The sequence below is a fragment of the Canis lupus genome, chromosome 3, assembly GCF_048164855.1.
Source record: "Canis lupus baileyi chromosome 3, mCanLup2.hap1, whole genome shotgun sequence".
NCBI classification, from domain to species: domain Eukaryota; kingdom Metazoa; phylum Chordata; class Mammalia; order Carnivora; family Canidae; genus Canis; species Canis lupus.
Window position 1 is genome coordinate 74,380,156 of NC_132840.1, and position 9,934 is coordinate 74,390,089.

Below are 9,934 nucleotides of genomic sequence, written 5' to 3' on the forward strand. Positions count from 1 at the left end.
ACCTCTATCTAGGAGGGATGCTCTGCACCAACTTAACCAAGGTCTAGCTTAGGCCAAGAAATGGGAACCAAAGAAGCTGTTGAACCTGGGGGTGTTGAGAGAAGGGGGCGACGTCCTTCTTAACCCCACACGCGTCCGAACTATAGAAATCTAAGCTGCGCAAGGGAAATCAGAGGCCGCATCTCAAGTGAGTGAAGCTACTCTAGCGGTGAGCTCAGGGGAAGGGGTGTACCCCGATTTCGGTACGGGGCGGTGTGGTCAAAGATCCCGCCTCTTTTCAACCCCGGAACCTCCTCCCGCCTGGGTCGTCCTCCCGCCCTCCTCGGAGCGCCGGAGCCCGGAGCTCGCCAAGCCCCGCCCAGCGCGGGTGCGGCTCCTTTAAGGGCGGGTGGGGGCGGGGCGCCGGCCGTGTTGTCAGTGTCAGCTTTGCGCACGCAGCCCTTCCGGAGCCGGTGCCGGTCCGCGAGCCCCCACGTCTCTGCAGGCGAGTCCCCGCCCGGGTCCGGCAGGGCCGGCGCCGTGGGAGGAGTCGGGCGCTGGCCGGAGACTAGCCCGGGTCCGCCTGCCGGACCGACCGAGGCGGGACCGCGCGGAGAGGGACCCCGGCGTCGCGACCCCCCAGGACTCCTGTCCTCCGTCTGTGGCACCCGCTAGTTCCGGACACTCAGCCCCGCGGAGCCCCCGAGCCCGCGCGCCCGGCCCCGGGGGAGCCCGCCCCCGCCCCGCGGCCCGCCCGGGCCATGCTCCCCCGGGGCAGCGGCTGAGCCCGGACCGGAGCCCGCGCGGAGCATGGATCCGGGCTGGGGACAGCAGGACGTGGGCTGGGCGGCCCTGCTGGTCCTCTTCGCCGCCTCGCTGCTCACGGTGCTTGGCTGGCTGCTCCAGTATGCCCGGGGCTTGTGGCTGGCGCGGGCCCGCGGGGGCCGGGGGCCGGGACCCGCCTTAGCCGCCGAGCCCGCGGGCTCCCTGCGGGAGCTGGGCGTGTGGCGCTCGCTGCTGCGGCTGCGGCCGAGTCGGGCCGGCGCCCCCGAGGAGCCAGGCGTCCGGGGCCTCCTCGCGTCGCTCTTCGCCTTCAAGTCTTTCCGAGAGAACTGGCAACGGGCTTGGGTGCGAGCGCTGAACGAGCAGGCCTGCAGGGACGGGGTGAGTTGGACAGGAGCACCTAAGTGGTCCTCTCACTCAGCCTTTCCTTCAGGGGAGGGAGGGTCAGATGGGGGTGGGGATCAACTGGAGAGCCCTATGCCTTCTCTTCCCCTCCGAGATTACAGAAGAGGGTGCAGGTAAAGGCTGGAGGTTGTAGAAATCTAGCCAGGTCCCAAATCCTCTATTCTGTGCTGGAGGTACTCTCTGGCTCCAAACCCAAGCACAAGTTGCTGTTCTCATAGCAACGCTAATCCCAGGGCCTGAGGGCACTTCCGTGTAGCTGGGTGCTGGTTGTGTTGGGGGAACCGGGATACAAGGGAAACAGGTGCACCTGCAGAAGGAATTTGCCTGGTCCTCATGCCGCCATACCCAGTTAACATTTCACGCCCCAAATCCCTGGTCTGATTAGGCAGATAGATCCCCAAGCCCTTAGTAATTTCACTGATACAGACTAACGCATCCTTCTTTTTGCTGACCTGCCGCATATATATTGAGGAAAAGGTCAGTTGAGGTGGAGAGCAGATCGACAGTCCATGCCCTTCTCAGTAGATGAGCCTGGAGCTGCCCCTTAAGGGTCAGTCAGAAACCAGCCCAGCCTACTTCCTCCCATTGCACCATGGGCATCTGGTCTCCCAGGAAGTAGGGCAGGAAGCGTGGTCATAAGACTGAGGTGGGGTGGGAGGTAGAGGCCTCCCTGTCATGGGGCCCTCTCCCATCCTGGCCCAGTAATCTGTCTTCACCCTCACTGTCTATCAGTCCCCTGCTCAGAGGGTTCAGCATCTCCAGCTCCCACTAGGGCTCTACTCTACTAGCTCCCCAGATGCCTGGAAGCAGAAGTGGCCACACAAGAAGTTGCTCAGTCTCCTCTGTCCAGCTAGGCAGCAGAAAGCCAGATGGCATCTGTTAATTTACATCTTGAACTCATCCCTCCACCCAGTTCTCCCTGTACCTTGTCCCTAGGTCAGGAGAGACTCCTCAGGGCAGCTGACTCAGCCGGACATTGGCCTCCCTTGCAGGGGGTGGGGAGTTTGGGGTTCTAAACCTCTATGTCCCCATCTTGCTGTGCCTGGCCTTCAAGCTAGCTACAGGAGCGGAGAAGTTGGGACTCCCTGTTCTGCCAGGAATATGAGCCCTGCGAATTTGTTGCTTCCCACCCCAATCCCAAGGAAGGGCTGTCAGCTCAGCTTTTGTCCCCTCCTCAATTCTTCTTCCCATTCTGCCCTCTGGATGGTGCTTTGGTAGGCTTTTTCCACTGCCTTGTAGGAATTAGGAAGCTCTTTCAAGACCTAAGCTAAGCAGCTTTCTGCTGCCTAATACCACCCTGCTATCTGCCCTGAGGATTTAGCTAGGCCCCGGACCCTTGAGCTCTCGGAGCTTGCTTTCTGTCCCAGTCCCTCTAGTAAAGTTTCCCAAGGCCATGCTGAGCTAGTCTTCAACCCCAACAGTATGGATAGGGTCATACCCTCGAGCCTCCGCATCCTCTTTATCTGGAGGAAGTCTCATTTCTTCAGCTCTTGTCTTGAATAAGTGGCCCTGCTGTCTTTACCCTTAGCTCAGCAGTGTTGCTCTCTTCCCGGTTATATGTACATAGCAACCAACACCTTTATTATTATTTTCCCTGTGCACACCTTTCTTTGAGGGTAGGTTGGAGGGATGAAAGGGAAGGTCAGGGCAGAAATCTAGGGTCTTCCGCTCAAGGTGAACTGTTTTTTGAGGTGGTCTAGCTCCCTCGTTCTCCCTAGCAACTGCAGGCACCAGAGAGGTGTGGTTCTAGGGGAACACTTCCTGTCCTAAAGCTCTGAGCCAAGGAGGGGCCAGAAGCCAGCCTGCAGCTGAGGCCTCTGCAGTGCCAGGGCACGGCCAGCAACTGAGCAGACCAGTCCTGTGGGGGGCAGCTCCAGAGACCTGATCCTGTGTCCACATTACTCCCTCAGAGTTCCATCCAAATCGCCTTTGAGGAGGTGCCCCAAGTCCCACCCAGAGCCAGCATTAGTCATGTGACCTGCGTAGACCAATCGGACCGCACCATGGTAAGGGTTTGATGGGCACTGTCTTCTATGGGACCTGAGGAGGGGCCCGGATCCCAAGAGTTCCTTTTAGTCTAAGGGCTTTTAACCTGAAATCTCTGAATGCCTTTGGGATCCAAGGACTGGCTTCAGGAGGTCTGAGAGTCCCATTCAAGTTACATGTGAAATGTAGCCCATGTGTGTATGTCTGCCTTTTTCTGGAGAGAGGAGCCTTTGGCTTTTATTTAATTATTTTATGGGCTTGTGACCCCCAAGAAGTGAAGTCTTGAGTAAAACCATGCGGGGAGGAGTCTTTATAGGGCAGAGGGAAACAGGGTTGAGCCTCCTGCCTCTGCGCCTGACCCCCCCTCCTTGCCTCCATGCCTTGCCTGTCTCAGGTGCTGCATTGCCAGCTCTCTGCTGAGGAGGTGATGTTCCCAGTCTCTGTGACCCAGCAGTCCCCCGCTGCCGTCTCCATGGAGACCTACCACGTCACTCTGACACTGCCACCAACACAGGTGGAGGGGGATGTGGGAAACCGAGTTGGGCAGGGGGCGGTTCGGGGCGGTTCGAGGCCTCAGCCTCTCAGTTTGCTTCCTCAGAATTGGGGAAGGGAGGGTCCTGGGGAGTAGGGAGTCATTGGAGGCCTGAGGCAAGTCACCCCAGCCCTGTTGTCCCTCGCCCCCAGCTGGAAGTCAGCTTGGAGGAAATCCCAGACCAGGGGCTGCTCGTGTCCTGGGCCTTTACGGATCGCCCGGATCTCAGCCTGACGGTGCTTCCCAAGCTGCAGGCCAGGGAGGTAAGGGGGCAGGGCTGGGAGGAAGAGGCAGGGCAGGGAGGCTGATGCAGAGCTGGGGGCCCCACCTCTGTGTTCTCCTCCTCCTCGTGCAGAGAGGCGAGGAGCAAGTGGAGCTCTCCACTATTGAAGAATTGATCGAGGATGCAATTATCAGCACCCAGCCAGCCATGATGGTCAACCTCAGGGCTTGCTCAGCCCCCGGAGGCCTGGTAAGTAGGTCCTTGAAACAAATGGTTTGTATGCATCCCGTCACCAGTGTCCATGTTGGGATTCTTGTTCCCTTTACCTCCCTCTGCTCTTAGGTACCCAGTGAGAAGCCACCCATCGTGCCCCAGGCACAGCCAGCCATCTCCAGACCCACCCGGTTATTCCTACGGCAGCTTCGAGCATCTCACCTGGGAAGTGAGTTGGAAGGTGAGAGCTAGAAGCAGCTGGGGGAATGCCAAGGCTCTGGGTGTAGGTGCTCCCTGCCCTCTGCCAAGGGTGTGGCTTTGTTATTCCTCAGTGGCTTCCCATCTTTGATTCTGAGCATCTTCTAATTTCTGGTTCTTCCTAGGCACCGGGGAACTGTGCTGTGTAGCTGAGCTCGACAACCCGGTGCAACAGAAGTGGACCAAACCCATGAGCGCCGGTCCCGAGGTGGAGTGGACTGAGGACCTGGCACTGTAAGGAGTGATTCCTCCACCTCCACCCCTGCTCCCATGGGGTGGAAGGGTTTTGCTGAAGATCAAACCCTTCCAGCATAGTCCTGGCATGAATCAGCTCTGCTTTCAGTAAACTTTGTATGAGCCCTGTTGTATGCCAGGCCCTGGCCTAGGTCCTAGGGATATAAACATGACCAAGATGCACCCTCACCTCTGAGGCTCCAATCAAGATTTACACAAAGTGCCGTGGTGGGGGGAGATGAATTCCCATGGAGAAATAAAGATCAGCGTAGGCTTCATGAAGGAGGTGGCATTTAAACCACACCTTACAGCAAGAATAGGATTTCAATAGGGTATGACAGAAAAGCATTTTTGGCAGAGGAAACAGCTTGAGCAAAGGGAAGGGGGTAGTTTGACATAGAGAGAGAGAGAGACAGGGAGGGCAAGTGGGCCAGGAGGATCTGAGCACCAGGCATACTGAGCAGAGCCCTGTCCTGTACTCTGGGGAAAAGAGTATTGGTTTGTTTTTAAGTTTTATTTATTTAAGTAATCTCCACACCCAACGTGGGGCTCCCACTCATGACCCTGACATCAGGAGTCACATGCTTTTCCAACGGAGCCGGCCAGGTGCCCCAGGAAGAGTATTTGGAGGGCAAGAGTTAATCTGATTGGAGCCCTTGTTCCATCTTGTTTATGTACGTCTCCCTTTGCCTCTGGCCTGTGATGAGTTTGAGGGTAGATTTCATTTGCTGACCCCCACCCCACCCCACCTCCTCTTGGCCACAGGGATCTGGGCCCCCAGAGCCGGGAGCTGACCCTCAAAGTGCTGAGGAGCAGCAGCTGTGGAGACGGTGAGTAGGGGGCAGGAAGGAGCTCCTCTGGGTGGCTTCTAAGTGGGGGTCTGGTCAAGGGCCCAGCTCACAGTGCTCCTCCTTTCCCCAGCTGAACTCTTGGGCCAGGTCACACTGCCTGTGGGCTCCCCTTCCAGACTACTGTCCCGGAGACAGGTATGCCCACTCACCCCTGGGCCGGGGAAAGCCCTGGGACTGGTGGCCACCATGGCAGTAGAGGTAAGAAGCTGAACCTGGGGGCAGATGGGAGGACACAGGGGTTAGGGCTGTCTCTGAGGCGCTGCCTCTTTGCTCTTCCACCCCTCGGCAGCTTCAGTATGAGGAGGGCTCCCCCCGGAACCTGGGCACTCCGACTCCCTCCACTCCACGACCCAGCATCACGCCCACCAAGAAGATCGAGCTAGACCGGACCATCATGCCTGATGGCACCATTGTGACCACAGTCACCACTGTCCAGTCCCGGCCTCGTGTCGAAGGGAAACTAGGTAAAGAAAAAGGAGCCCGGTTGGAGCCAGGGGCCCTTGGCTGCAGACCCATGTGGGACAGGGAAGGGCAAGGGAAGCCCTGATTCCAGCTCCTCCTGTGTTCCAGCCACATCTTCCTCATCATCTTTGTCTCTCAGACTTCCCCTTATATCCCTCCTTTTCTTCCACTCCCTCTCCCGCTTCCATCCTGGCTTTGCCAGGCCCTCCTGTAGGACTCTTGCTCTTCCACCTCCCCTGCTTCCTCGCTGTCTTTTCACAGGTCTCCTGCCATCCTCCCCCCCACCGCCCCCAACTGCCTACTTGTCCCCCGCCCCAACCTTCTAGCACCCTTGGGATCCAGCAACAAATCCAGTGGCCTCTGTGGTACTTCTCCTACTCCCAGGACCCCTCCGTGACATTTTTCCCACCTCTAGGGGTCCCACAAGGTTCCCCCTGCCCCCAGGGGACCCCTAGGTCATCTCTGTGTACTCAGCATTTTCATGGCATCTCCCCACACCTTTGGTCGCCCCCCCCCCCCCCCCCCCCGCCCCCAGCACTTTCCCATACTCCCTTGGTTCCTGTGGTGTCTTTTTGCCCCCATAGAATCTTATTAATCACCCCTGCCCTCTGAGTCAGCCAAAGCCTGCATCTCCATAAAGACAGTAGGGGGTGGGGGCCACTTTAAGGCACCTCCCAGCTCACTGACCCTCCCCCACCCACCAGACTCCCCCTCCCGATCCCCGTCCAAGGTGGAGGTGACCGAGAAGACTACGACTGTGCTGAGTGAGAGCAGCGGCCCCAGCAGTGCCTCCCACAGCAGCAGCCGTGAGTGGGGGATTGGGAGGTTTGAGTGTCAGCGGGGACGGGGGGCCCCAGAGCCAAAAAGCCATTTTGCGTGGGACACAGAAGCCAGGGAGGAGTCAGGTTATCCATCCTCTATACCCCCAGCAGGGGAGAGCCACCTTTCCAACGGTTTGGACCCTGTAGCGGAGACAGCGATTCGCCAGCTCACAGAGCCCAGCGGGCGGGCAGCCAAAAAGACACCCACCAAGCGTAGCACTCTTATCATCTCTGGCGTTTCCAAGGTAACATGGCTCTGAGGAGAGGAGCTGGGATAGGGAGAAAGCCCTGATGGGTCACTCCTGCCCATTAAAACATGTCCCTCCTGCCAGGTGCCCATTGCTCAGGACGAGCTGGCACTATCTCTGGGCTATGCGGCATCCCTGGAGGCCTCAATGCAGGACGATGCAGGAGCCAGTGGAGGTCCCTCCTCCCCGCCCTCAGACCCACCAGCCATGTCCCCAGGACCCCTCGATGCCCTCTCCAGCCCCACCAGCGTCCAGGAAGCAGATGAGACAACACGTTCGGACATTTCTGAGAGGCCATCTGTGGATGATGTTGAGTCAGAAACAGGGTCTACTGGTGCGCTGGAGACCCGCAGCCTCAAGGATCACAAAGGTGGGGAAGATATTGGCAGCCCACCCCCTTCTTTTATAACCAGTATCAGGACCTGGGTCCTACTAGACACTTAGGGGAATGGGATTCTCAACCCAATTCACCTTCTCCTTCCTCCTCTGAGGGATCCCAGAGTTCCCAGCCTGTTTCAGCCAAGCCAGAGTGGAGCAGGGGAACTTACTGCCTAAGGTCCTGGCCTGGATCTGACAGGCACCAGTGGCAGGAAGGGATGCCAAAGTATTTCCCTTTACCTCCATTTTTCTTCCTCCTTGGGTCTAAGCACATATCTTCTTTCCTCTCTTCCTCTCCTCTTTTTTTCTTTCCCTTTTTCGATTCTGCACTCTTACCTATGAGTAGAAATCCTACCCTGGGTTGACTCTAGGAGTGTCCTCTTTTTTTCTTTTCTTTTTTTAAGATTTTATTTATTTATTCATGGGAGATACAGAGGGGAAGGCAGAGACACAGGTAGAGGGAGAGCCTGATGAGGAACTCGATTCCAGGACCCCGGGATCACGACCTGAGCTGAAGGCAGACACTCAACTGCTGAGCTACACAGGTGTCCCTAGGAGTGTCTTTTTGGCAGTGACACGTCTGGCCCATGGGTAGTTGTGTTGCTTTTCTAACCTCTAAGGATGAGAGGCTTGCCTCCGCATATCTTTATTCCTCTGCCCGTGACTTTATCAACCACAAACGTATTGAACTGTGACCTAAGCCTGCTTCACTTCTTGGGATAATGAGATTCCTAAGTCCAAAGCCTGTTATGTCTGCATTTTTCTCATTATATTGGTCCTGAATTTACCTCCTTGAACTTTTCCAGCTGCACTGCTTCCTGCTCACATGCTGGCATCTGATCGAGTCAGTGCCCATCCACCTCGTCCTTACGTGATTTTATGGGCTTTTAAGAATACCCTCAGCTCAGCCTTTGTCTTTCTGTAGGAAAGAGGCCCCGTGGTCAGCCTGGCCTTGCAGAGTAGCCACCCCGTGACTTGCTCCTCAGCGGCAGTAGTCGGGAGTGCACCCAGAATCCCATGAGCATCGCCATTTTTTCCTCAGGAAAGATAAAAGGCATGTGTTGCCTCTCCACTCTTTCCTAAGGAAGCCTGGCTTTTAGGCAAAGGAACTGGTTCTGTTTTGTATCTTACAACCCCTCCACGCTTGGTCCTTCCTCTGCTCCCCACCTCACCCCACCCCTGCCATGCCCCTGTCTCTGCCTCAGCCTCCCCTCTCCCCCCACAGTGAGCTTCCTGCGCAGTGGCACTAAACTTATCTTCCGCCGGAGGCCTCGACAGAAGGAAGCTGGTCTGAGCCAATCACACGATGACCTCTCCAACACGACGGCCACACCCAGTGTCCGAAAGAAGGCTGGCAGCTTTTCCCGCCGCCTTATCAAGCGCTTTTCCTTCAAATCCAAACCCAAGGCCAATGGCAATCCCAGTCCCCAGCTCTGAGGGCCCTTCTTACCTCCTGAGCTAGGAGAGGGCAGGAGTCCTCTCTGATCACCCCCATTCCTCTTCCATTCCCCTTCCTGGATTCCCAACAGCCCGGGACAGGGAAGCCCTCTGGGTTCCAGGAAGCCCTGTTCACCCTGGGCTGTGGGGCCAGTTGGAAGGGTACTTGCAACGGGAAGCATGAGAGAGGTGGGCACCCGTTGCTGAAGACACGGTAGAGGGAGTGGATGTCTGGGAGTAAGAGGAGGGCTCTGTCCTAGCACGTGTGGGCATTCCTCAGAACCTACTGCCTGCTGTTGACCTTGGCCCCTCAGAGGAGTCCCAGGGTGCTCAGCTCCTCAAGCTGGTCCTTCCTCCCCTATTTATTCTCTTTTCTATTTATATGTGTGGTCCGGGACCCTCAGTGAACAGATGAGAGAGGGCATCTCTCCCAGGTGACCCTTCTTTCCTGTCCCAGGAGGGTAGGCAATTAATTCCCTTTGGGACAGGACTCCCATGTCTCCCTCAGGTCCCCACTCTGACCAGCACCAGTGTCTGCCTCTGGGGACATTGGCAGCTCACAGAAAGCCGGGCCGGTGCCCCGGATGGGGGGCAGGTACTCCCCACCTCCCTGCCTCCCCTCCTGCTCCTCATCCCTCCCTCCTGTTTATTACTGTTTTTGTACTTGATGCCTTCTCCGTGAGCAGTGGCTCTGATGGAAGGAGGGAGCCAGGAGCTGGGTGGAAGCCTTCCCCGGAGACATGGCTTCAGGGGCTTTATTAAAGACTGTGATGATGATGATGATGATGATGATGAAGCAAGAGTAGGGCTACACCTCTGTGTGTTGGGAGATGATGATGTCCATTGCTGTGTGATGGCTTGGAATTTAATTTATTAAATTAAAGTCAAATTGGAGTTTATAAACTGGACAACTGGTTATCCTTTGAAAGGTGAGTGAGAAGCAGGGCTGCGCTATTGGTGGGGTGGGAAGATCAGAGATGGGCTCAGGTAGCAAGGTGGGGTAGATGACACACATTGGGTCAGCTAAGAAGCTCCTGCAGGGAAGAAGAGACATTAGAGAGAAGATGGAAGATTGAGTCTTTGGAGGGTGAAGTTGTAGCAAAAAAAGAGTCAGAAAAAAAAAA

General features: G+C 56.8%; 1 protein-coding gene across 2 annotated transcripts; it reads left to right on the forward strand.

The window, feature by feature from the left end:
* Positions 1-422: 422 nt before the first annotated feature.
* On the forward strand, positions 423-9,713 carry C2CD2L (C2CD2 like). Of its 2 annotated transcripts, none has more exons than XM_072822309.1 (14): positions 423-1,143; positions 3,078-3,173; positions 3,548-3,667; positions 3,838-3,948; positions 4,041-4,157; positions 4,251-4,362; positions 4,505-4,613; positions 5,379-5,443; positions 5,535-5,662; positions 5,754-5,928; positions 6,631-6,732; positions 6,856-6,992; positions 7,080-7,365; positions 8,599-9,713. In XM_072822309.1, the coding sequence occupies exons 1-14, from the start codon at positions 790-792 to the stop codon at positions 8,808-8,810; spliced, it is 2,124 nt and encodes a 707-aa protein (XP_072678410.1). In that variant the 5' UTR covers positions 423-789; the 3' UTR covers positions 8,811-9,713. The 2 variants fall into 2 exon arrangements, with proteins under 2 accessions (XP_072678410.1, XP_072678411.1); XM_072822310.1 differs by having other exon boundaries at positions 424-1,143; positions 6,859-6,992.
* The last annotated feature ends 221 nt before the right edge of the window (positions 9,714-9,934 follow it).

Coding starts and splice junctions, on each gene's coding strand:
- C2CD2L (XM_072822309.1), top strand. CDS start 790: ATGGATCCGGGCTGGGGACAGCAGGACGTGGGCTGGGCGGCCCTGCTG. Junction 5,663..5,753: donor TGGCCACCATGGCAGTAGAG/GTAAGAAGCTGA, acceptor ACCCCTCGGCAG/CTTCAGTATGAGGAGGGCTC. Junction 6,993..7,079: donor TCATCTCTGGCGTTTCCAAG/GTAACATGGCTC, acceptor CCCTCCTGCCAG/GTGCCCATTGCTCAGGACGA.